Source organism: Microtus oregoni, unplaced genomic scaffold (assembly GCF_018167655.1).
Source record: "Microtus oregoni isolate MIOR12 unplaced genomic scaffold, Mior012 000025F_ref0000491, whole genome shotgun sequence".
NCBI lineage: Eukaryota > Metazoa > Chordata > Mammalia > Rodentia > Cricetidae > Microtus > Microtus oregoni.
Genome location: NW_024543084.1, coordinates 24,924,576 through 24,950,430, shown reverse-complemented (window position 1 = coordinate 24,950,430; position 25,855 = coordinate 24,924,576). Strand labels below are relative to the sequence as shown.

Here is a 25,855-nt window from a genome sequence, read left to right as displayed (position 1 = left end):
CACCTATCAACCCACCCGTCCCTCTCTCCTGTCATTCATCCGCATGTTCAGTTCTGCAGCTACCCAGCCTTCTCTTCACCACCCACCCACCCACCACCATCAACTTACTCACCCACCCGCTCACCCATCTATCTCCCCTCTTCCTCTCATCCACCTACCCATCCATTGATAGGCAAGCATGCACCCCTATCCACCCACCCATTTATGAGCCATGGGTGGGGCCACTTTCGTATGAATATGAGAAGACGCTTCCCTGAGGTCCTCAAGCCGGAGCCTTCCCTCTGTATTCTGCTTCCATGCAACCCTTGGTTACCTGGGGGGGGGGGGGGGGGCTGTCTGCGCATGCGCACCTGTGATGCTGATTTTGGCTGACCATTTGGACGTGCCGTCCAGCACGCTCTGCTTGACAGCCTTCATCTGCTGTGTGTGGGCACTCTTGGTGACGGCGAAGATCTCCTGGATCAGCTCGAAGATCTCGGGCTTGTTGCGCTCGCGGATCTTCATGCGGTCCTTCAGCACCATGATGATGTTCTGCGTGCGGTCTTCCGCACCGTGCTTGGAGCTCTTCTCGGCCGCCCCTGCGGACGGGACGCAGATGCCTCCAACCCTCCACCCAGGTCAGCCCCCACAGGCCCTCCTCTGGCTATACTACGCCCTCTGAGGCTACTCTGACTTGGCCACTTACCGCCTAGTCTCCTGCCATCCCAGAGCCAATTCCCTTGAGTCTCCGCCCACCTCTGCGCCTCGCCCAAGGCATCGCCCCGAGATACACTCTATATTCCCTGTCCACTGAGTCTGGGGCCCTGACCTCACAGTGAGCCACACCTACACAAAGTCTCTGCCCGTGTCTGAGGCCAACTGAGGGCACACCCCTCTGCGATGCACCCCTCCAAGCCACACCCTACCCAAGCTGCGCTCCCTCCACACCTACAGAGTCTCTGCCAACTGAGGGCACACCCCTCTGCGATGCACCCCTCCAAGCCACACCCTACCCAAGCCGCGCTCCCTCCCTCTACTGTCACCGATCCATCACTGCCTGAGCACACTCACGCACAGCCTTCCTCTCACCGCCCCGCCTGTCAGATCGTGCACACTTTGCTGACCAGCCTTCAATTCCCTCACCCCTAAGACACAGTTGTAGGGCAGATGTGCCTTTCTCACCCAAAAGCCCCTGCGCAGACCAGCACCCTCTACCGCCTCAGCTCCTCTCCACTCCTGCAGCCTTATGCTCAACCTTCCTAACGCTGCGAAACCCTTTAATAGTTTCTCATGTTGTGGTGACCCCAACCATAAAATTATTTTGTTGCTGTTATGAGTCATAATATAAATATCTGATATCTGATACGCGACCCCCAGAAAGGGTCGTAACCCACAGGTTGAGAATCGCTTCGCAAAAGCCCTTGGAGCCCCTCTCCTAGCTTAAGTTCCGCCCACCAAACCACGCCCACTGTTTCTCAGTCTGCTGGACTCTAAACTGCCTGGCCTTGCCACGCCCACGATTCGCCCTCTGCAGCCTATCCATTTCCCCTCAGCTCACACCAGGCCTGGCCCTTCCCTCTCCTCTGGGGCCCCGCCTGCCCGCCCCATGCGGCCCCGCCCACCCTCCCCACGTGGCCCCGCCCACCCTCCCCACGTGGCCCCGCCCACCCTCCCCACGTGGCCCCGCCCCTCACGCTGCAGGCAGTCGGCGTTGAGCAGGTCCTGGCACTTCTCATGGCACTTAACGCCACACTCGGTGCAGCGCATGCCCTGCCGCGCGATGCCCCACAGCAGCCCCTCGCACTCGTAGCAGTAGGTGGGCGTGGTGGCCGTCCACACCTCGAAGTTGTGCGGCGTGGTGCAGGAGATGGGGTAGATTAAGGCTTGTAGGGTCTTCTTGTAAACGTGGTTTTTCTGCAGGGAACGAGGGCCGCGTGGGGCTAGGGTGTCCCACGCCAGTCCCACGCCCTGCTCCTCTATCGCCACAGGGGCACACCTAGGGCCCACCCCACCCCCAACTCACCAGCTCCTCGTTGTTCAACGTGCTGGAAGCCAAGGCGGAGGTGATGCCTGCCTTCCGTGACTGGACCAGTGACTGTGGCGGGAAGGTCACCAGTGAGTGTGTGAATGCAATGCGGGTGGCACAAGCGAGGTCGCATGACGGGGCAGGTGTCCTAGGGAATCCTGGAAAGTGAACTTCACACACCCAGAATGCGGGACTTGGGAGACACCAGCCAAGCACTGAGCAAAACTCTCAGCTGGAGCATGAGAACACCTGCTCTCCTGCCCGTGAAGTGGGACTCACTCGGTGCGGGGGAGGGGGGACGCTGTCTGGGGAGAGACCCTCCTTCCCCCCCCCCCTCACCATCACTCACCATAGCCTGGGGTCCCGGAAGCATGGGGATGGAAATCAGGCTACATTAGTCCCGAGGCCTGCCTGGGCAGTCCCTGGCCTCAGGACCACCACAGGCAGTTGTACAGGTCGCACACTGCTCACAATGGTCCCACTGCTCACCAGATCGCTCACGAGGGGAATGGGCTTCCGTTTCCGGATGTCCGGCATACTGTCAATGATGATGAGGCCACCTCCTGGGCTGCAAGACACACAGGGAGAGTGAGCACCCAGGCCCGTTGCTGGGAAGGGCAGGCAGGACCCTTGACCTTCCCCTGCGCTGAGAGTTCAGCTGCCTGGCTAATGAAGAAGCACTTCAACCCACACCTAAGGGTGATTGTTTGGGCTGCCGGTTCTCTTATGGGTAGGTTGGCATAGACTGGCAACCCTTACAGGATTAAACAGGCAGTAACTCAAAAGGCTGAGGCTGGAGGACTGCCTAGGCACAGCGAGACCCCATTCAAATAATAATAGTTGCTAGCTGTAGTGACACGTCTTTAATCCCAGCACCCGGCAGGCTGAGGCAGGCGGGTCTCTAAGTTTGAGGCCAGCCTGGTCTACAGAGTGAGTTCAAGGACATCCAGCACTGTTACACAGAGAAACCTTGTCTTGCAAAAACCAAAACCAAAGAAAGAAAAATTTCCCCATATTCAGGATGCTCTCCCTACTCACCCGCCTTTGAACCACAGGGACTTGGACATCTCTCCTTCTCCTCGTGCCTGCAGGAAAGACAGACAGACGCAGTGGTCAGTGGGGTCGCCCCTCTACTCCCACGTGGGTGAGGAGTTAGGAAAGCCAGTCCTGCACCTCCTCTGTACCCCCAGGCTTTCCGGGCTCAAGTCTGTAAAGCAGGCTGCAAGACACAGAGCACCTGTCAATCAAACATCATCTGTCAGCCCTGAACTTGTGACATCATTTTCCCATAGAGTCTCGTTGGGCTCTTTTTTATTTTATTTTTTGACCAGGTTTTACTAGGTAGCTCCCACTGACCTTGAACTGCAATCCCCCTGCCTCAGCCTCTCAAATGCTGCGATGACAGTCCTATGCCATAACATCCAGCTAAACATCTCTAATCTTTTTTAAATTATGTTTATTTTTATGTGCATGGATGTCTTGTCTGCATCTGTCTGTGTACCACATGTGTGTCTAGTGTCCACAGAGGCCAGAAGAGGACGTTGGGTCCCTTATAACCAGAGCCATAGACAGATATGAGCTTCCATGTGGTGCTGAGACTCGTACCCAGGTCCTCTGCAGTCAGTGCTCTTAACTGCTGAGCCGTTTCTCCAGCTCTATTTTTTACTCTCTCTCTCTCTCTCTCTCTCTCTCTCACACACACACACACACACACACACACATTTTTCGAGACAGGATTTCTCTGTGTAATAGCCCTAACTATTCTGGAACTTGCTCTGTAGATCAGGCTGGCCTCAAACTCACAGAGATCCGCCTGCCTCTGCCTCCCAAGTGCTGGGATTAAAAGTGTGCACCACGATCGCCCGGCTACATTCTCTTCTTAAATGGAGAAGAAACCTGGTTTGGAATATTTGCACTATGACATAGGATGATCTAAGCATCTGGCTTTCTGATGCTCCAGCCCAGTTTCGATGGGTGTGGAGCCAGGGGGTCAGAACAGGGCCAGGCCCGGGAGAGTCCAGGCAGTGACCTTCCCAAAAGTCTGCTGTCAAGCAGGGTGTGGTGGTGGTGGGCATGATATCGTTGAGCACAGTCACGCTAGTGTGTGGTGATGAGGGTCTTGGTGGGCGTGGCCTCCATGGCAGACATGGACAGGTGATGCATGGGCTGCGCCTGTCACTTACCTCCTGCAGCTGCATCCGCACCTTGTTGAAAGCTCGCAGCCAGTTAGATTTGGCCCTGGACATGGCATCTTGCCCTTCCTGGCCCTCCTCATTCTCTCGAGACCTGAAACTAAGCCAGGGAAGGCAGACAGAGACTCAGAATGGCTCTAAGGAACCCTGACCTCCTGTTCACACTCTGCCCACCCACTGGGCAGCCCTCCAGGGCCCACAGAGCCCTCTGCATCCTGGCCTGGTGAGTGCCCTGTACCTCAGACCTCCAGATACCTCTCTTCAACCTTGGGGGCCTCGGCTTCCTGTGTGTGTTCTGCTGCTGCCATCTCTTCAGGGGTGGCCGGCTTGGGGACGCCCTTGGCGACATCAGGGGCTTCTGTGGGCACAGCCGGGACCTTATCCTCCTTCTGAGGTGCAGACGGTGGGAAGCTGATGCGCTTGAACTCTTTGGGTTCAGTCACAGTAGTGTCTTCCTGCTGAGCATAGCTAGCCAGGTCATCGGGCACCTCCTCCTCCTCCTCTAACTCCTCCTCCTCTTCTTCCTCTTCCTCCTCCTCCTCCTCCTCCTCCTCCTCCTCCTCCTCCTCCTCGGGCAGCTCCTCATCTTCCAAATCCTCCTCACCCTGGTCCCAGTGGGACGAGTCCTTGTGGTAGCTCACAGAGCTGTGGCAGGAGTGATAGGAATCGCGGTCCCTTTCATCATCCAGCTCCGAGCCTTGTAGGCTGTGCTCATCGGGGTCGAAGTCCTCACTCAGCTGAGAACTGCCCTGGCTCAGCTCCCCGGAGGAGGCATAGCGGCTGCTGCCTGTGGGGCTGTGGAAAAGCGATCAGACCTCGGCCACATCGCCAACCCTGTGCACACACCGTTCACCCAGGGTGTGCTCAACACACTCCAGCTCAAGGTCTGTGGGCCCCACAGCAGCTCTGTGGTCAGCACTGACTTTGGTGTGCTTGCTGCTGGAACACGGACCACACACCCACTCATCATGGACTGAACACCTACTGTGGGCTCATTCTTTTCTGCTTCAGGAACACAGACCTCTTCTTTGACCCACACATGTGTTTAGCGTGTATTAAGCACCTAGTGAGTGTATGTGTGCCCCTGCTTGGCACGCGTGCTGCTGGTTTGACTATGACATACGGACCCTTACTCTCCTGGCACAGACTCAGTCATTATTACAGCCCAGCCTCAGTGTGCACTCCCTTCCCCAAAGCCCCGGACTCTCTGGCCATGTCCAGTCTTCCATTATAAGCTCCTAATGTTTGCCCTAGATCCTCCCAGACATAACCTGTCCCTGCTTATGGCAACCACTGAACACTCATTCTAACACTCATTCAGTCATTCAACAAACCTGCTATCCTCAGGAGTGGCGTTGTAATATGGGAACCCCTGAAACCCTTATTTGTCATTTAGATGTGTTAGCTACACATCCGGGGCTGGAGACTAGATAGACGGGATGTCAACCAAGGAATATAGCACACTCTCCCTAGTGGTGAGGTTCCAAACTGCCCTGCGGGGGTGGGGTGCAGGGAGGGGGGACCCGTCCCCAGCTGGAGTCCACCTCAGGCTTGCTCCCCCTGCTTGCACTAAGGGTGGACTAGGCGGCACCAGGCTTTTTTCCCACTGCCTCCCCTAGTCTGAGTCTGGATCCATTCCATCCTTGGGCCCTCGTCTCCGCCCATTCACCCAGGGTCTTTCTGCACCTGGCAGCCCCCAGTCACACTGCTCTTTGTCCCTGGCGGAAACTTTACTTGGCCCTTAAGGGAGACTCCAGCTGTCCTCCAGAAAGCCCTCCCCGATGTCCCTGACCCCACGGCAGGACCCAGTCCTTTCCTGCACCTGCACCAGCCAGCACTGACCACACCAGGCAGCGTGGCCTGGGTGGAGGCTGGTCTCAGGAGACAGACGGATTCTATCCGTTTCTGCTTCCAGAAAACCATTTAAACCTCCGTAGCCTGTCCACAGCCAAGCTTAGGGGGTTCGCACACCCTGTTCCACCGTCCAACCCCCAGAGATGTGTGGGAGCTGATAGGATGCTTGCTGATTGGCTGGTGAAGTGCCTGGTTAGCATGCGCGGTGGAGTACCTGTACTGCGTGCCTGTAGTGCCCGGTTAGCATGCGTGATGAAATGCCTGGTTAGCATGCGCAAGGCCTTGGCTTCCATCCCTAGCGTAAACTGCAAGTGGTACACACCTTTATTGCAGCATTTGGAGGCAAAGGCCAGGAGCTCGTGTAGCCAGTGTTTTAAAAGGGGGCATAGCCGGGCGGTGGTGGGGCACGCCTTTAATCCCAGCACTCAGGAGGCAGAAGCAGGCGGATCTCTGTGAATTCGAGACCAGCCTGGTCTACAAGAGCTAGTTCCAGGACAGGCTCCAAAACCACAGAGAAACCCTGTCTCGAAAAACCAAAAATAACTAATTAACTAACTAACTAACTAACTAAATAAATAAATAAAAGGGGGCATGCACACAGGATAAGAAGTGGCACCTAGTGGGCTGGAGAGATGGCTCAGAGGTTAAAAGCACTGCCTGCTCTTCCAAAGGTCCTGAGTTCAATTCCCAGCAACCACATGGTGACTCACAACCATCTGTAATGATATCTGGTGCCCTCTTCTGGCCTGCAGGCATACACACAGACAGAATATGGTATACATAATAAATAAATATTTTTTTTAAAAAAAGAAGTGGCACCTAGTCCTCGTTTGGTTTTTCAAGACAGGATGTCTCTATGTAACCCTGGCTGTCATGGAACTCAGAGATCCCTTCCTCTGCCTCCTAAATGCTGGGATTAAAGGCATGCACCACCACTGTCCAATCTGTTTTGCTTTTTGAAACAGGGCTTCATGTAGCCCAGGCTAGCCTCCAACTCCCAATGTAATTAGAATAGCTGTGAACTCCTGATCCTCCTGCCTCCCCATATTAAATAAAGGCTCTGGTGTTAAACAAAGCACCAGGGACCAGTAAGATAGCTCAGTGAGTACAGGTAGGTGCTTGCCACCAAGCCTGGCGACCTGAGTTCAATGCAGGGACCCACAAAGTAGCAGGAGAGAGCAAAAAAGTTGTTGTCTGACACCCCACATACACACCCCCATAATACATGCCCCCCAATAAACCAAAGAAACAAATATAAATAAAAACATTCCGTGAGATCGGTCCAACTTGACCCAGGCAGGCCTCCTAAATGGTGGATTAAAGGCATGCACTCCCAGCCCCCAGCCACCTGAGTGCCCGAGGCTCGGAGAACTCCTCATAGCTGTGCATGGAGTCACTGTAGGACTCCCGGGACCCCAGAGGGGGCGGCCGCACGGAGTACTGGTGCACAGAGGCGTTGGGCTGCGATGTCGTGTAGTAGGGTGGCGGGATGCTGTTGCTGGTCTCACTCCGATAGTCGCTGTCCCGGTCATCCACAGCACTGTCGGGGTCCTCATCTGCAGGAGGAAGGAGGGGGCACAGTGGGGCTAAACCAACCTCCAGGCTGGGGCATCTTCATCCTCTGCTACCCCACCCACTGCGAGGGCTGCAGAGCAGGGAGGACCGACACCCAACTGTGTCATCTCAGAGGACTTGGGGACCCAACTGTGTCATCTGGGAGGACATGGGGACCCAACTGAGTCATCTGGGAGGACTTGGGGACCCAACTGTGTCATCTCAGAGGACTTGGGGACCCAACTGTGTCATCTCAGAGGACTTGGGGACCCAACTGTGTCATCTCAGAGGACATGGGGACCCAACTGTGTCATCTCAGAGGACTTGGGGACCCAACTGTGTCATCTCAGAGGACTTGGGGACCCAACTCTGTCATCTCAGAGGACTTGGGGACCCAACTGTGTCATCTCAGAGGACTTGGGGACCCAACTGTGTCATCTCAGAGGACTTGGGGACCCAACTGTGTCATCGGGGAGCAGGACTCACTGTGTCATCTAGAACAACATTATCTAGGTTAAGGAAGGCCTGAGCAGCAGTAGGGACTTAGTTTTTTTCAGAGCCTGGACATGACTCACTTCCTAGTGCAGGGCGCCCTTCTAGTGGCCCCTAGACAAACATCCCCGACACTCAGGACAGTTGGCCACACTTACCCAAGCACCCTGCTGCCCAACCATTTTCTCCACCAAGTTATCTGGCTTGTGTCTTTGGCTAAAGGGGCATTCTCTGACCCAGACTCTCACAGACCAGTTGTATATTCTCAGCTCAAACTGTGTAAGACCTCCAAGTAATGATTTTTTTGTCTAGACAATGCTATTTTGGACAGGAAAGCCATCTCAGTTGGAGTCTGTGCTTGTTTGCCAGATGTTTATTAAATTATTATATTGCATCTGTCCATTGTGGGCACAGGTAACACAGCATCTGTGTGGAGGCCAGAGGAATATTACAGGAGCCAGCTCTCACCTCCTAACATGCAGCCCCAGGGATCGAATTCAGGTCGTCAGCCTTGGCTGCGCCATCTTGCCTGCCCCAACATATGGTTTTTGATCCAACTTTCTGCATCTGCCTAAACATTTCCAGCCCGTTTGGTTTTGAGGGAATCATCTGCTTTGGGCTTCATTAGCTTCCCAGTGTCCTAGTGATACCTTCTGCCAGACCGAGGTTTTAACCAAAAGTATCTGTGCTTTGGACACCTGGTGCTGGAACCAGGGGCCTCACGCATGTTGGGCTGGTGTTAGGAATAAAGGCAGGGATGGTTTGGGGTCTCTGCCTGGCTGCTGTTGACACCTGGCCCTGCTCCCCCACATTTATGACATGGGCCACTTCCAGGGCTACAAGGGAAACAGAGGCTGAGATGTGGGGTGAGGTCACACATTGGGGCAGGTGGGGGCCCCACCTGCTGCTGGCCTTGCACAGCTGGAAGCCCCACCTCTGACCCCGCAGGGTCCCCAATGCCCTGTGCAGTGTAGTAAGGAACCTCGGGGTCCCTGAGGGTCTCGGGGTCAGTTACTTACTCTGCTCTCCCCAGCCAAAGTAATTCCAGTTACCTACAAGAGAACAGGCGCAGGTAAGCCAAGCCATCTCCCTCATCCCAGGCCCCACCCGGTCCTGGCACCTTGAGGTGGGGGCAGGCTACCCTTAGCTTCTGGCTGTCATTCCAGGTCAGTGCCTCCCAATGCCCCCCACATCGTCTCCAGCACAGGAATTTTCAGAACACAGGGACTGCGTCCCCCTCTCGGTCTGAGGACAGATGGGGTCTTTCATCTGCTCTCTTGGGCTCCCCAACCAGGCAGGTTAGTGAGCTCCAAGGGGTCCTCCTGCCTCCATGTCCTGGCACCATGCCCAGTTTTGACAGGGGTGTCAGGAATCTGTACTCAGGTCCTGTGCTTTGTCACAAACTCTTTACCTGCTGAGTGAGCCATGTCCCCAGCCCTAGGTCTTCTGTCCACATAATTTCTTTTTCTTTTCTTTTCTTTTTTTTTTTTTTTTTGCTCAGAGAGGGTGAGTGAGCAGCTTGAAGTCACAGAGCCTCCCATTGGCAGGGCCAGAGACACAACCATGTCTCAGAAAAGGTTGTAGGGTCACAAGGCTACCCCCATGGTGGCCTGTTCAAGGACATGAGTGACTGACGAGATGCCCCCAGGGAACCCCGCTGCTGTCCCATTCCCACCGTCCTGGGTGGACACTGAGAAGAGGGAGGCCACACGGGGCGGGTAGGGACCTCAGAGAACTCACAGGAGCTGACGCCTCTGTGCATGGGAACCCATCCTGGATGTGTCTGGTGTCTGAGGGACTCGAGTCCTGGGCAGGATCATGTGTGGCTTGGCTCTGGCTTCTGGCTGCACACCAGACTTGGGCCGCTCTGCCAAGCTGTTGGCCATCGGCTGTGTGGCCTTGGCCTGACCCCAGGGCACAAACCTCTAGACAGGATGGTGACTACCGTCATGCCATGGGGGAGAGATACTCACAACACTGGCTGCTGGGCACAGGCAGCGGCTTGTCCGGCTGGTCCTGGAAGGAGTACTAAGGAGGGGACAGTGTGTCAGGGGACAGTGGTGACATGGGCTTACCCCCAACAAGCCCTCTGCACCAGACTGTGTGCATCCATGGAGCTGGATGGGGAGACAGAGAGTGCACCCAAGTAGGAATAGGCAGTGGCCCATCTCCCGTCCCCACCCATCCAGGACACTGCGTGGGTCTCAGCTGTGGGACACAGACAAGAGCCAGCCTGAAGCTGGGCTGGCAGGGAGGATGGGGCAAGAGGTTGGGGTGGCTGGGTTCTGTCTGGAGCATCGGGAAGCCAGCTACAGGCAAGCACAGCAGGCAACAGCTGCTGTTGGGTGACACACCTCATCCTGGTCGCGCATGGCGTTCAGCTGCTCCAGCTTCTTGGCCCAGTATCGTGCCTCCTCCTCGGGGATGTCTGCGAGCAAAGCTGCCGTGTCCTGGATGCCAGGGACACCTGGCCTCCCTCCCTCAGCCTCTGGCTGGGTGGTGTGGGGAGCATCCTGGGGAACCCCAGGAATGGATGGAGGTGGGGAGGGTGGGAAGGCAGGGGCTCAGCATGGGTTGGGAGGACCCTAAAGTACACAGCCTCCACCATCTCAGTCCCCATGAAGGAACACTGGTCAGGCCATGCCTGTGGACTCACCCAAGGGCAGCTCAAAGTGCACATCTAGGAGGATACGGTGGAAAGTGGGGTCCTTGGTGCCACAGATCTCGCTGTCTGCCATGATGGCCTGAGAGTCCAGCGTCAGCCACTCTCCCGGACCCTCCTGTCATTGGTGAAGGCATGGGGCTAGCGTCAGAGCCCCCAGGAAAGGGCATGGCCACTCACTGGCCTCTTATCCCAGTCCCCTGCCACTTCACAGGTGAGGGACTGTTCCACCCTCAGGAACGAGACCCCCCATTCTGGGACATGAGCACTGTGAGCACCTGAGGACCACTCTGACCCTCAGTTTCTTTATTGTTCATGCAATGACAGTCATCCGTGAAGAAGGACACCATCTACCCCCACACCTGTGGTTCTGGTTCTTGGTGTCGGGGTGTTCCTTTAGCCCCTCATTCACTTATTTAAAAACAGATTCTAGTGTCTTGTCAAAGCCTGGTCTACCCTGGGTGGTGCTGGAGTCCCCAGGAGGCCCTAGTCACTAGTTTGGCTCCTGAGGAGCTCACAGTCCAGGGATGCAAAGCTAGACACAGATGCCCAGACCCTCAAGGCCAGGAAAGAGCCAGTTGGATCCTTAACTGAGACTAAATCCTTGGCTGGGATGCAGACACAATGGGGAGCCTCCAGGGAAAACTCTGGAGACCCCAGCTGATACTGTCAGGGGCGGGGGAAGGCAAGTCTCAGTTTCTTTAGACCCCAAGGCACTGGGCCTCTGCAGGACTCTCCCACCCCTCCTGTCATTCACCTCGTTGGATTGGCGAATTGTCCGCAGCGGGATCCACACAGTGCCCACCATAGTGTCCCAGATGAGACCCTTGTTCCACACCTCCACCGTCAGGCCCAGATCCAGGCGGTTGATCTCGCTGTGTGCACAGGAGGTGGGGACGTAAGGGGGGTGGGTAGGGGAGAAGAGAGGTTCAGAGAGGTCAGGGCACTGGCCTGAAGACACACACAGAGAACTGCAGTAGGAAGCCGGCCGGGAGGAGACCAAGTGTCCAGAGAGGTGACACAGTGGTTTCATTTTCTGGAGGAAAACTGAGGCCTTTGGAAAGAGCATCTAGCTCAGACTATCACAGGCAGCCAGAGGTGCATCCAGGAGGGAAGAAATGGGGCAGCAGAGACCATCACATCCTCTGTCTTACTGGCCCTTCATCGGGTCATGAGGCCCTGACAACGCTGGGGGACAAGGGACACACACCTCCATAGCAGGTCCTGGCCAGACTCCTCTAAGGTGTAACTTGGGGTTGAGCATGCCTGAGTCCATACGCCGGCCAACCCTATGCCAGAGTGACTTCTCTGGGTCTCCTTTTCCTCATCCATAAAATAGAACTCACCGCAGAGACCCCAATCAGGGTGATGGACGTGATTGATTTAAAAGAATGAAAAATCTCAGAATGGGGCACAGGAAAGATGGGACAAGGAACAGGTGTTTTGGTGCACATCTGTAATATCACCCCTCAAGAGGCTGAGGCAAGAGGATCAGGTTTGGGGTCATTTTTTTTTTAAGATTTATTTATTGGGCTGGAGAGATGGCTCAGAGGTTAAGAGCACTGACTGCTCTTCCAGAGGTCCTGAGTTCAATTCCCAGCAACCACATGGTGGCTCACAACCATCTGTACTGAGATCTGGCGCCCTCCTCTGGTGTGCGGGCATACATCGAGGCAGAATGTTGTGTACATAATAGATGAATAAATCTTAAAAAAAAATAGATTTATTTACTTATACAGTATCCTGCATGTAGGCCAGAAGAGGGCATCAGATCCCATTACAGATGGTTATGAGCCACCATGTGGTTGCTGGGAATTGAACTCAGGACCTTTGGAAGAGCAGTCAGTGCTCTTAACCACTGAGCCATCTCTCCTGCCCCGGTTTGGGGGTCATCTTTAACCATATAGTTAGGCCAGTCTGGGCTGCATGCGATCCCGTCTTCAAGATAAATAAAACAGCCCAGTGGAGAGGTCACTTTGTAAAGTGGGCTCTGTGGCCCTGCCTGGCTGGGGGTGCAGGAATTCAGCAACAAGTATTTGCTGAGTACCCTCCCCCTGTACTGTACCTGCGGAGGTCACATGGGCTCCTACAGCAGAGGCAGTGAGGTGGGGAGAAGGGACAGGGGGGTAGCATTTTGGCAGCGGGTCAGGGAAGGGGTCCTGGAGGGGTGGCCAGTTGAGAAGGGCATCTAAGGAAGTGAGGGAGCCGCTGGGGGCCATGGGGATCAGGGACAGTTTTATGTAAATGACATTGAGGAGGCTTTTAGCGTTTATAATCTTTCCCACTGCCTGGAGGGGAAAAGACGGGGGCGGGGGGCGTAAGGGAGGGCAGAGGGATCGGACTAGGGATGGCGCAGAAGGGAGCAGAAAAGCGGCAGCTGTGGCCGTGAGCGGGTGGGCGGGCTCTCTGCCGGGAAGAGAGTAGTGCGATGGGCGTGGCTTAATGCAGGAAGGGGAGCGTGGGGGTGAGGGTGGGGGAGGATGACCACACTGGGTGGGGGCTGGGACAGCCGTGTTAGGGAAGCCTGTCTGGGGGTAGGGTCTCAGGTGAGGCCTGAGGCGAGGCGGGGCCTGCTGAGGTGGGATTTGTTTGGGCGGGGTCTGCGGGCACGTCCTAAAACGTGACCTGTGGGTTTGCTGTGGCCGTGGCCTGGAGCTCTAGTCTAAACGGGTCTCTAGTGGTGGGGGTGGGGAGAAGGGATTGGGACTGGGGCCTCTGCAATGGGTGTGGTGGGCGGAGCCATGTCTGAACTGGCCTGTGGGCGGGGCTTGTAGTGGGTAAGATGTGGGTGGAGCGGCCAGAAGAGAGAAGGTGGAGCCTGAGGTGGGGAGGAGGGCGGGGCCTCATACTCACAACATGAAGTCCTGCTCCCAGCTGGGCTGGCTGCCTCGCACAGCGATGGTAGTGCTCTTCACGTTCTGCACCTTCAGAGTCACGTATGTGTTGAACTTCTCTGCAGCAGAGAGTGGGACAATGGCCGGCTGTCCCCTCTCAGGACCGTGTGCTCATCTCACAAGCCCGGGTCCCAAAACCACCAGATACCATCCATTCTTAAATTGGGTAATGGAGGCCAAGTCTAAGGGGTTTGGTTTTCAGCTGGAGAGACTGAGGCCCCAGGAGGGACTGACAGTCCTTGCAGGAAGATGACCAGTTGAAGGCCAGCCTCAGCTACAGTCCCAAGCTAACAAAGCCAGCTCAGTGAGACCCTGTCTTAAAATATGAAAGGGACAGAGCTCGGGCTGGAGTTTGGGGCGGGCGGTGTTCAGGCCTAGGGCTTCACTTGTATCTCAAGTACTCCCTCACCCTGCCTCCCTCCCAAAGAGGATTGCTGGCCTGGTTGGGGGAAAAGCTCACTCCTGGGATGAACCTGCCCGCTGCATGGCAACAGGTGCCAAAGTCCCTCCTCAGGCCCAGGAGACCAGACAAGAAAAGACAGAAAGACAGGGCATGGGGACAGTGAAGGACAGCCAGGACAGGACACTTACCTTGGGCACCGTCAAACTTGGCTTTTTTGACTGTGAAGAGAGAAGAGTGAGCAAGAGGGTGCGGGGAGGAGAGGGAGAGAGAGTCATGCAGAAATGAAGACAGGGATAGAGAGATACAGGGAAGCAAGAGAGACATAGGAGAGAGAGGTAGGCAGGAGGTTAAAAAGAGTGTCAGGTGAGAGGAGGAGGGAGAGGAGGAGGGAGAGGAGGAGGGAAGTGGGAGAAGAGGAAGGAGAGGAGGAGGGAGAGGAGGAGGGAGAGGAGGAGGGAGAGGAGGAGGGAGAGGAGGAGGGAAGTGGGAGAAGAGGAAGGAGAGGAGGAGGGAGAGGAGGAAGGAGAGGAGGAGGGAAGTGGGAGAAGAGGAAGGAGAGGAGGAGGGAAAGGTGGGAGAAGAGAAAGAGGAAAGGGAAGAGGAGGGGGAAAAAGGAGGAGGTGAAAGAGGAAGGAGAAGAGGAGAGAGGGGGAAAAGGCCATCAGATAGAGCAGGAGGTGTCTGGCCCATGGGCGCAACCCTCCCCTTCCCTCAAGCTCCCTGTGGCTCCTTCCCTCCAACCCCAATAAAACTGGACCTGGGGAGATGACAGGCCTCCCCTAAGAGGCCTTGCAGGATGACATAGACATATGGGGTTCTGAAACATTCCCTGTGACCTGCAGGGTCAGAGGTCCTAACAGCTTGACACTCAGCACTCCAAAGCCGGGTGGAGGCAGAGCCCATGAACAGATGACCCATCCCTCTGTGTCTCCAGCTGCCCTTTCCTTCCCTTCTGAGATGTGTGTAGATAGTGTGCAGGTCCCGGGCAAACCCAAAGCAGGGACAAGCTCTCCCGTCTTCCCAGGTCCCAGCAGCCCGCGCTCCCAGAAGCCATCACCACAGCTGGCTCCTGGTAACAGTGTGGACATTCCATGAGAGACAATACTGTGCACATGGCCATTTTTTACTTAAGAGATGTGGCATCACACACCTCCCATTCCAGACCTTGAGGTCCTATGTGAACTGTGCTATCACCAAGCACCTGCTGGAAAACTCAGTTTGTAAACACCAACAGATTTGATACTGTGCCTAGCACACTTGGGACTGTGCAGCATGAATGGAGGACTGGACACTGTGGGAAGGGAACAGAGATGCAGGCCAGATAGAGGAGCTGCTGTGTGACCAATGGCTAGTGAGTGAGCTCCCTGCGCCTATCCTCAGCTCACTTTCTCCAGCTGATGTCTCCCCTGCCTCCTACCTGGTCCTCCGCCCCATGTTCCCCTCTTCCTCCATGATCCTTGGCCCTTGTACTGTGGCCTCTGTGGCTAGAGGATAAAGGCTGTTGGGGTCTCCCCACCCCCGTTCTGCCTGAATGCTTGGGGCTCTGACAACCTCAGGCTAGGACCCCGAGACCCAGGACATAGGCAGGGAGTCTGAAGAGGGAAGGGTATTGAAGTGGGGGGAGAGCAAGGGTGGGGGAGTAGCCTGGGGGAGGGTGGTTAGGGGTGAGGTCTGGAGCCTGCTGTGGGGGTTTCTAGGATGGGGATGGAGTCTGAGAGGGTACCTGGGGGGTGGAAAGGGTGTCTGGGGAGAGGGCAGGGTGTCTGGGGAGAGGGCAGAGTGTCTGGGTGGAGAGGAAGGGTGTCTGGGGAGAGGGAAGGATGTCTGGAGGAGAGGGGAGGATGTCTGGGGGAGAGGGGAGGATGTCTGTGGGAGAGAGGAGGATGTCTGGGGGAGAGGGGAGGGTGTCTGGGGGAGAGGGAAGGGTGTCTGGGGGGAGAGGGGAGGGTGTCTGGGGAAAGGGGAGGGTGTCTGGGGAGAGGGGAGGGTGTCTGGGGGAGAGGGGAGGGTGTCTGGGGGAGAGGGGAGGGTGTCTGGGAGAGAGGGGAGGGTGTCTGGGTGGAGAGGAAGGGTGTCTGGGGGAGAGGGGAGGAGGGTGTCTGAGAGAGAGGGGAGGGTGTCTGGGTGGAGAGGAAGGGTGTCTGGGGAGAGGGGAGGGTGTCTGGGGAGAGGGAAGGGTGTCTGGGGAGAGGGGAGGAGGGTGTCTGGGGAGAGGGGAGGGTGTCTGGGTGGAGAGGAAGGGTGTCTGGGGAGAGGGGAGGGTGTCTGAGGAGAGGGAAGGGTGTCTGGGGGAGAGGGGAGGATGTCTGGGGAAGAGGGGAGGGTGTCTGGGGGAGAGGGGAGGGTGTCTGGGGGAGAGGGGAGGATGTCTGGGGGAGAGGGGAGGGTGTCTGGGGAGAGGGGAGGAGGGTGTCTGGGGGAGAGGGGAGGAGGGTGTCTGGGGGAGAGGGGAGGAGGGTGTCTGGGGGAGAGGGGAGGAGGGTGTCTGGGGGAGAGGGAAGGGTGCCTGGGGCAGGGGAGGGTGTCTGGGGAGAGGGGAGGAGGGTGTCTGGGGAAGAGGTGAGGGTGTCTGGAGGAAAGGGGAGGGTGTCTGAGGAGAGGGGAGGGTGTCTGGGGGAGAGGGAAGGGTGTCTGGGGGGAGAGGGGAGGGTGTCTGGGGAAAGGGGAGGGTGTCTGGGGAGAGGGGAGGGTGTCTGGGGGAGAGGGGAGGGTGTCTGGGGGAGAGGGGAGGGTGTCTGGGGAGAGGGGAGGGTGTCTGGGGAGAGGGGAGGAGGGTGTCTGGGGAGAGGGGAGGGTGTCTGGGTGGAGAGGAAGGGTGTCTGGGGAGAGGGGAGGGTGTCTGAGGAGAGGGAAGGGTGTCTGGGGAGAGGGGAGGGTGTCTGGGGAGAGGGAAGGGTGTCTGGGGAGAGGGGAGGAGGGTGTCTGGGGAGAGGGGAGGGTGTCTGGGTGGAGAGGAAGGGTGTCTGGGGAGAGGGGAGGGTGTCTGAGGAGAGGGAAGGGTGTCTGGGGAGAGGGGAGGGTGTCTGGGGAGAGGGAAGGGTGTCTGGGGAGAGGGGAGGAGGGTGTCTGGGGAGAGGGGAGGGTGTCTGGGTGGAGAGGAAGGGTGTCTGGGGAGAGGGGAGGGTGTCTGAGGAGAGGGAAGGGTGTCTGGGGAGAGGGGAGGAGGGTGTCTGGGGGAGAGGGGAGGGTGTCTGGGGGAGAGGGAAGGGTGTCTGGGGGAGAGGGGAGGGTGTCTGGGGAGAGGGGAGGGTGTCTGGGGAGAGGGGAGGAGGGTGTCTGGGGGAGAGGGGAGGAGGGTGTCTGGGGGAGAGGGAAGGAGGGTGTCTGGGGGAGAGGAAAGGGTGCCTGGGGCAGGGGAGGGTGTCTGGGGAGAGGGGAGGAGGGTGTCTGGGGAAGAGGTGAGGGTGTCTGGAGGAAAGGGGAGGGTGTCTGAGGAGAGGGAAGGGTGTCTGGGGAGAGGGGAGGGTGTCTGGGGAGAGGGAAGGGTGTCTGGGGAGAGGGGAGGGTGTCTGGGTGGAGAGGAAGGGTGTCTGGGGAGAGGGGAGGGTGTCTGAGGAGAGGGAAGGGTGTCTGGGGAGAGGGGAGGGTGTCTGGGGAGAGGGAAGGGTGTCTGGGGAGAGGGGAGGGTGTCTGGGTGGAGAGGAAGGGTGTCTGGGGAGAGGGGAGGGTGTCTGAGGAGAGGGAAGGGTGTCTGGGGAGAGGGGAGGAGGGTGTCTGGGGGAGAGGGGAGGGTGTCTGGGGGAGAGGGAAGGGTGTCTGGGGGAGAGGGGAGGGTGTCTGGGGAGAGGGGAGGGTGTCTGGGGAGAGGGGAGGAGGGTGTCTGGGGGAGAGGGGAGGAGGGTGTCTGGGGGAGAGGGGAGGAGGGTGTCTGGGGGAGAGGGAAGGGTGCCTGGGGCAGGGGAGGGTGTCTGGGGAGAGGGGAGGAGGGTGTCTGGAGAAGAGGTGAGGGTGTCTGGAGGAAAGGGGAGGGTGTCTGCGGGGCAGGGGTGGGTGTTTGGGGGTAGGGAAAGGGAGTCTGAAGGACCCAGGTTTGGGGAGTGGAAGGTGGAGCAGGCTAAAGTAGCAACTCTATTTGCAGTATCTCCCTCACCCATGGCCACCAGCTTTAGCGCCACGCTGGGGTCAGCTGCGGAAGCACCTCGGCTGCCTAGCTATTTATAACTCGGGAGACCTGGGCAGGCACTGGGGATTCAGGTCCCTGCCCTCCCATGGCCTCAGTTTCCTCCGACTGAACGGAGGTGGAACTGCCCCTCGCTCCCCTCGCTCGGGTCTCTTGTCACTGGCACTATTTTTACTTCCTGCCGGCAGCCTCAGATGCTCAGATCTATTTTCTGATTAAAACCAGCAACTCTCCTGGGGAGACTTGTCCGGGTTCACTGGGGCAGTGTGGGGGACCCGGCCACTAGGGAAGCTTCTGGAAGGCCACAGGGCATACTAAGCAAGACCATCAGACCTTTCAGGGAGCCGTGCATGACAGCAATAGAGACTCTGGCTGCTGACTGGGCACAGGACTGCCACCCGCCATTGCATCCTGAAGCAGATGGGAGCAAGCAGGGACAGTCGCTGTGGGGAGGTCCCTGTTGTTGGATGGTATCAGCAGGGCGGCGATGAGGCAGCTAGGGACAGAATTTTGCAAAGGATTCTGGGAAAAGAGGAAGATCAAGGACCTCCCAGAAGGACCATGACCCAACCTTCCTCCCCAGTTCACAGCCAGCCAGGGAGTCCTCAGCTCCTCCCTGCTGTCTGACTGTGTGATGGACCTCTCTCTGGGGCTCAGTCTTCCTCATCTGTGAGGTGAGGGGAGATTGCTATGATGGATAGACAGGTTCGACTCGGGTACTACTCCGGATTCAAGGCAAATTCACCCCCACACATTCATGTTCATACCCCCTCTTCTGCTCACCTTATTCATGAAATAGTTATGGAAACTTTAAGATATACACTTGTCATCCTCGAACTCCAGAGATTAAGGCGGGACAACCAGGAGTTCAAAGACAGCCTCTACTACATAGTGAGGGCCAGCCTGGGCTACACGAGGCCCAGCTTTCGGAACAAATGGTAGGGTCAGGGTACATCAGAGGGAGTTCAGCCATTAAGAATGCTCTCTCTCTCTCTCTCTCTCTCTCTCTCTCTCTCTCTCTCTCTCTCTCTCTCTTTCATGGACCCGGAACTCACTCTGTAGACCTAGTTGGTTTGGAACTCACACAGATCACTTGCCTCTGCCTCCTGAGTTCTGGGATTAAAGTTGTGCGACATTGTGCCTGGCTAAAATGTATCTTTTTCATTTTTAAAGGAAAACTAGAGGAAGAAGCTGGGGAGCTAGCTCGTGGGTGCCTGTAAAGAGATTGCTATGCAAGAACTAAATAAGACCTGAGTTCCAATCCCCAGGACCCTGGCAAAGAGCCAGTGGGGATGGCAGGTTCAAATGAACCCTGGAGTCAGTGGGGCCAATCAGTGAGCTGAGTTTCAGTAAGAGATCCATCTGATTTCGACAAACAAAGAGGGAGGGAGGCTTTAGCAGGAATGTTGACTGCGGCCAAGCCTGATGACCCTGGAACCCGAATGATGGAAGGAAAGAGCAGACTCCCAAAAATTCTTTTATTCACCTCTACACGCGCGCGCACACACACACACACACACATATATATGGCTTCTTGCAAAGTCAGGTGAGATCACAGGTGGACAGACTGCTTGGCCTGTCTGCCTGTGAACAAGTGTGCTTTGGGAGGTGGGAAGTGTGGTCAAGTATATGCCTGTGTTGGGATGGGATGGGATGGGATCTTCCTTACTATATTTTATTCTTGCATGTGTGCCAGGGCTCATGTAGCACAGGCTGCCCTCAGTTGTAGATGAGAATGACCTGATCCCCTGCCTCTGCCTCCCAAGTCCTGGGATGAGAGGTGGGTGCCATCAGGTCTGGTTTTGTGTATACTGCAAGCACTGCATCCTCTGAGCTGCAAGCACTGCATCCTCTGAGCTGCAAGTACTGCACCCACGGGGCTGCAGGCATTGCACCCACGAAGCCTCAGCTCCAGCCCGTGGATGTGCATATCTTAGCACTCATTAGCCTATGTGTGGACACTCCAGATCTGTGCCTGCAACACGGAAGTTTCCATTGCCGGGAGACTGGAGCCCCCATATTCCTGACTTAGCCATACAGCTCCCAAGGAGTCTTAAGAGGTCCCGGGCCTAGCTAAGAACATGTGGGGACAGTCATGGGACCCTGGATGGCCAGAAGGTGTTTCCACTACTGTGAGGCTTTGACCAAGCTCAGGCTCCCTCAAGGCCTCCCAGCGGGCTTACCTCCCCCTACAGCCCTGCCCTTCACCCAGGGAGTCGGGGAAATCCCAAACAAATGTCGCCCCAGGCCAGTGTTTCTGGAAGCCTCCTCTCTGACGCTGCCCGCTCTCCACCCCCGCAGCCAAACCTCCGGTTTGCGTCAGAGTAGGGGTGACGCCCCCCACACTCTAGGCAGGATAAGAGGATGCAGGGTACAGGGAGCTGCTGAGAAAGAGGTCCACCTCCATTTCTGACTGGGCCTGTGGGAAATGCCCAGAGGGTAGGGTCCCCTTCACATCCGACTCCACTTACTTCCCAGGCCTGGAGGTCTGAGCGGGTAGGAGGCCTCAGCACCAGCGCACAGAAAAGGGTTCCTGCGCCTTTAAGAACACCCGCGTCCACCCAACTGGAGCTGGGCACCGCGGGACGCCGGCGGGCGGGGCTGGGTTTGTGAATGGAACGCGAGCGGAGGGGGTTGGGAAGGAGGAGGAGGGGCAGAGGGGCGGGACCAGCCCGGACCACGCAGCCGCGGAGCCCAAATCCGCACTCCCGCCGCCCAAGGTCTCCAGCAGCCTGAGATCTGAGGCGGTAGGAGACTCACCCTCCGCCCCACACAGCCTCCAGGAGGTGGGAAAGGGAAGGGACGCGGGGGGACCCACACTCACCCCAAAGACCCAGAGCTCACAACTGTGTCGGCATGCGCCCCTGTCTGCCCTCTCCGCCGCCCAAGGTCTGCAGCAGCAGAGCTACCCTGGGGCTGCTCCTGGCCCCACCGGGGCTTCGAGAGGTGCAGGGGTCACACCTCTCGGGTGGTTCCCGGCCTCCCCTCACCAAACATGGAGCGTGGGCCTGGGCGTGGGCCTCGGTGCAGATGGCGTTTTGGCCCCAAAATAGCTGCCCCCCCCCCAGTCTCCTACCCTCCCTCCAGTCATAGGGGTGAGGCGAAGAGGGGACCAGGCGCTTCCGCTGATCCCGCAGCACTGAGTGGGGGACAGTGGGGACCAGAGGAGGTGTCCAAACGCCCAGGTCGGGCCCACTGCCTCCACCACCCCGCACCCCAAAGCCGCCCGACTCCCCCGCCCCTACCAGTGCCTACACAGCGTCTACACAGGCGCCCAAGCCCCGCATCCACGCCCGTGTGCGGCAGGCAGGACCCCCAGAGCTGATCCGCGCGTGCCCTGCGGCGCGCACCGGGGGTCCCTGCCGCGGTGCAACCCGGCTCGGCGCGACCACGCGGACGGACCCGGCACTTTTCCCGCGTCCACGCAGCTCCTACCTCCGACGCACAGCAGAGACATGACTCCGGCGGCCGGAGCGCAGGGGATGCAGCGCGGGGCTCGGGGCTCAAGCCGGGGCCCAGCCACCAGCCATGTCGCTTCAGCACTGGGGGCGCGGACAGCGCCTGACGCGCGCAGACGCTGCGACGTGGGCGGAGCCGGAGACGCGTGACAGGGCGGGGCGGGGCCGGGCGCCTTAAAGCTCCGGGCCGCAGGGCGGGCCCAAGCCGGTCCCATCTGCCCGCAGATCAGCAGGGACCAGCCTCTCCATCCCTGTTGCCGCCTATCTAGGTCTCCACGTTTCTGTTTCCCTCTCTGAGCAACCTAACCGGTGCTCTTGTTTTACATTCTCCTTGGTTACAAAACTCCTATTTGTTCTTCAGTTCCCAGTCTCCAGTGCCCCAGGGAGCCTTCTCTGGTTTCCTAGCACTGAATTATATTTGTTTCAGGTTTTCTTTTACGCTGGAGCTGAAAGACCCTCTGGACACCCCCCCCCCAGAACCCGCAGCTGGCCTGCTCTCATGAGAACATCCTGTTCGCCTGAGACCCTCAGGACCCTCTCAGGACCTGCAGCTAGCTGGCTCTCATGAGAATATCCTGTTTGCTTAGGGAAACAGGATGCCTATAGCCAGCATATGTGCCAAACTTAGAATATCAGCAGTTCACAAAAGAAACAATTCCCCCTATGAAAGATCCCAGCTTAGCTGCTGTAATATCATTTCACAAGGCTTTTGACAAACAAATGTAAGTGCAGAATGAGGTCAGGGTCCCTGGCTGCAAAGCAGGATATCTATCTATAAAATAGGACAATCTGTAAAGCAGGATATAAGATAGAACATCTATATGACAGGATGTCTGTTGCCATACATCTGTGCTGGGAAAGGAAAAACCACCTATGCCCTTTGCCCCATTCCAACCGACCACTAACCACGCATTTGCTTCTGTAATCTGCTTCTGCTGCCCTCTTTCCTATAAAAAAGACCTTCCCCCAGTCTGCAGGCGCGCAATTCCTCCAAAAGACTTTGCCGCCCTCAGGTACCTGTGTTTACTTAATAAACCTCTTGCTAATTGCATCCAGTGGTTTGGACTCGGAGTGTCCTGGTTCTGGGGACTTCATTGGAGGAAAAGGTCCTCTCTGAGGGTCTTTCAGAGCAACGACTTGAACTCAGGACCTCCCTTATGTGAGGCAAGTGCTCCGCCACCTGCAAGTATCTCCACCCATTTTGTAACAGAAATACGTGCAGGCTAAACACTCAAGCACATAAGATAAAATAAATCTAAATTTTAAAAAATTACATTTATTTATGAGTGTGGGAGTGAGCCTCACGGGTAGCACAGCACACAACATGTGGAGGTCAGAGGACAGCATTCCAGAGCCGTTTCTCTCTTTCCAGGAATTCACGTCCTCAGGCGTGGCTGGAAGTGCTTCTGCTCACTGAGCCTGTGTGTGTAAGTGTGGGACTGTCTCTGTTTGTGTGTCAGTGTGAGTGAGCATGTGTGAGTCTGAGCATATGTGCACACTCAAGTATGTCTTTATGTGTGTGCCTGTGTCTGTGTGTTGTTATACCTAGATCCATGGAGTCCCCCCAAAACCAACAAGGAGACCGAGTCCCGTATATAAAAGCAAAGAGCCTGGGGCTGGAGAGACGGCTTAGAGGTTAAGAGCATTGCCTGCTCTTCCAAAGGTCCTGAGTTCAATTCCCAGCAACCACATGGTGGCTCACAACCATCTGTAATGGGGTCTAGAGCCCTCTTCTGACCTGCAGGCATACACACAGACAGAATATTGTATACATAATAAATAAATAAATATTTTTTAAAAAATAGCAAAGAGCCTTTATTCCTACATAAGTTCACGAACTCAGACTCTCCATGTGCCCAATGTGTTAGTGAGACCAGAGAGCCCTGAGCACAGTTGGGATAGGGTTTTTATAATAGCAGAGGGATTTTTAAGGCTCAGGACCCCTGATTAACTGGCATTGGTGTTACTGGGCTAAGGGACATCAAGCGATCCTACTTACAGTAGTTGGAATGTTAGAAATTGCCTTTGGATGGTCTGGTTTGGGGTGGAGGATGGGTGGTCTCCATTTGTGGTTTTTCTTGGAACCAGGTATTGCCTTAGGGTAAACCGAGGTTCAGGCCTACATTCCTGTTGGTCTACAGAGCCTGACTTGGCAGCTGTGTACCAAGCTGCCCTGGGTCCTACATTCCCCCCCTCACAAGTACCAGTGACAGAACTCAGTCATGGGTCTGTTGAGAGGCAGGGGCCGGGAGTAAGTAGTAGGAGCAGGAGCATCGGGGCTGCTAGAGCTCAAATAAGGCTGTTAACCAAGGAGACCGGATGAACAAGTTTTCATGCCATCCAGCATTCTGTTCTCTATCATTGATCCATTTTCTTAAAGAGGTCATTGTATCTCTTATTACCCTGGAGTGATTGACCAAGAAACAACATTTTCCCTCCAGGGCAGCAGAGGCAGTCTCTTGATTCTGTAAGGCAACCTAAGAATCTAAGAGGGCTCTAGATTGAGTATAGACTGTTCTATGTTTTTGAGATCCGAATTGATGGCTGGTGGTTTCTATCCTGGAGAATTAAGACTGAGGTGCCCACCCCCATTGCTCCCACCATGCCCAGTCCTACCAGGGAAGAGAGCAAGACAGCTGTTGCCCCTATAGCCCACTTTTCCCTGGCAGGAACAGGGGAAAGGCCAGTTCCATTTGGACCTCTGTATGGTATTTTATGTTGGGGAATAATTGGGCCATCACACAAAGACCTTGTCCTGTGTTAAAGACTTCCCATGGAAGCCGGGCGGTGGTGGCGCACGCCTTTAATCCCAGCACTCGGGAGGCAGAGGCAGGCGGATCTCTGTGAGTTCGAGGTCAGCCTGGTCTACAAGAGCTAGTTCCAGGACAGGTACCAAAAGCTACGGAGAAACCCTGTCTCGAAAAATCAAAAAAAAAAAAAAAAAAGACTTCCCATGGATGCAGAGAGTGAGCCCCAACGTGCAAGCCCACCATCCAGCAGATACCAAATAGAGGGTGTCATTATTATTATTATTTGATTTTTCAAGACAGGGTTTCTCTGTAACTTTGGAACCTGTCCTGGAACTAGCTCTTGTAGACCAGGCTGGCCTCGAACTCACAGAGATCCACCCACCTCTGCCTCCCAAGTGCTGGGATTAAAGGTGTATGCCACCACCGCCTGGCTGAGGGTGTCATTTTGTATAGTGATGATCTGGTTACATAGACCTGCTGGGGCTCACCTTCCAAGGGACACCATACAGGTCCCCGTACCTGTCAGCTGCTGTAGCAAAATCTTTCCTTTTTCCCCACAAGGGCAGGATTTTGGGGAGACCGAGGTTTAATCACCAGCTGTTGCAATACCAACATAGAAAGTGGTTGTGAATTTAGATAAAGTCAGCATTCTGGAAAATTGGGAAGATTTTAGAAACCAAGTCCCATAAAGGGTGTTGACTGTATGAAGAATCCCAAGTAGACTTCTGGGGTCCAACCCCTTCCTGAGGTACCTGGACTGCGCTGTGTGCTGTTGCCCCTGGGGTTTATCTGAACCCTGCGCTGTGTGCTGTTGCCCCTGGGGGTTATCTGAACCTCTAATCTAATAGTGAAGATAAGGTCCAAGGTCCATCATAGATTTGAATATCCCAGGTTTTACCAGTAGTCCTTTCCTCAGTCAGAATCTGTTTTCCTTGATCAGTAAATTCTATCCTGAGAGGGTTATATTTCCGTCTTCCATAGGACCCACAACCCGCATCATATCTACCTCGTCAGACAGTGATCAGATCATCGCTCACCGGTGGTGTCCACCAGATAGGTCCAGTACCCACGCATTTCCGAGGTGCACAGAAGACTCGCAACCCCCCCCCCATTACCGGCGCCAGGACTTCTCGGTCTTGTGTCCCAGGCAGACATAAAAATCGCTCTCTCTCAGCTGGCCCCTGTCTCGGTTAATGGGGAGCAAGGGAGTACTCCAGGCTGACCGGCAAGGGGCCAGCATTTCTAGTTCCACAGGTTCCCTTCTTCACCTCCCAGGACTTGGGGTCTTGCTGCACCCAGGCGGGAACATCAGTCTCTTGAGTTCAGTGAGCTCCGGGGCTCGAGGTTTCCCCAAGCCCATTCCCCAGTACTGGGCTAGCCATGTGGCCATGTCCTGAGGGGCAGGTACCAGCTCCTGGTATGGTCTGTATTCATCCTCAAGCTGGAGGGTGAGGATTTGGATCGGTTGTCC

At 56.2% G+C, this 25,855-nt stretch overlaps 1 protein-coding gene across 8 annotated transcripts in view; it reads right to left on the bottom strand.

Moving 5' to 3' along the window:
• Unc13a (unc-13 homolog A) overlaps positions 1 to 21,724 on the bottom strand; it is a 49,016-nt gene extending 27,292 nt beyond the window's left edge. For all 8 annotated transcript variants that reach the window (XM_041674691.1, XM_041674695.1, XM_041674694.1 and 5 more), the window contains exons 1-17: positions 21,612 to 21,724; positions 14,245 to 14,274; positions 13,613 to 13,712; positions 11,517 to 11,634; positions 10,754 to 10,877; positions 10,452 to 10,525; positions 10,071 to 10,125; positions 9,117 to 9,149; positions 7,400 to 7,607; positions 4,453 to 4,992; positions 4,189 to 4,297; positions 3,044 to 3,090; positions 2,495 to 2,573; positions 2,355 to 2,360; positions 2,003 to 2,074; positions 1,674 to 1,893; positions 351 to 578 (exon numbers count right to left, since the gene is read on the bottom strand). In XM_041674691.1, coding sequence (XP_041530625.1) covers positions 351 to 578; positions 1,674 to 1,893; positions 2,003 to 2,074; positions 2,355 to 2,360; positions 2,495 to 2,573; positions 3,044 to 3,090; positions 4,189 to 4,297; positions 4,453 to 4,992; positions 7,400 to 7,607; positions 9,117 to 9,149; positions 10,071 to 10,125; positions 10,452 to 10,525; positions 10,754 to 10,877; positions 11,517 to 11,634; positions 13,613 to 13,712; positions 14,245 to 14,274; positions 21,612 to 21,633 — 2,065 coding nt within the window. In that variant the 5' untranslated portion in view covers positions 21,634 to 21,724. The remainder of the gene's footprint in view (positions 1 to 350; positions 579 to 1,673; positions 1,894 to 2,002; positions 2,075 to 2,354; positions 2,361 to 2,494; positions 2,574 to 3,043; positions 3,091 to 4,188; positions 4,298 to 4,452; positions 4,993 to 7,399; positions 7,608 to 9,116; positions 9,150 to 10,070; positions 10,126 to 10,451; positions 10,526 to 10,753; positions 10,878 to 11,516; positions 11,635 to 13,612; positions 13,713 to 14,244; positions 14,275 to 21,611) is intronic.
• Between the last annotated feature and the right edge of the window lie 4,131 nt (positions 21,725 to 25,855).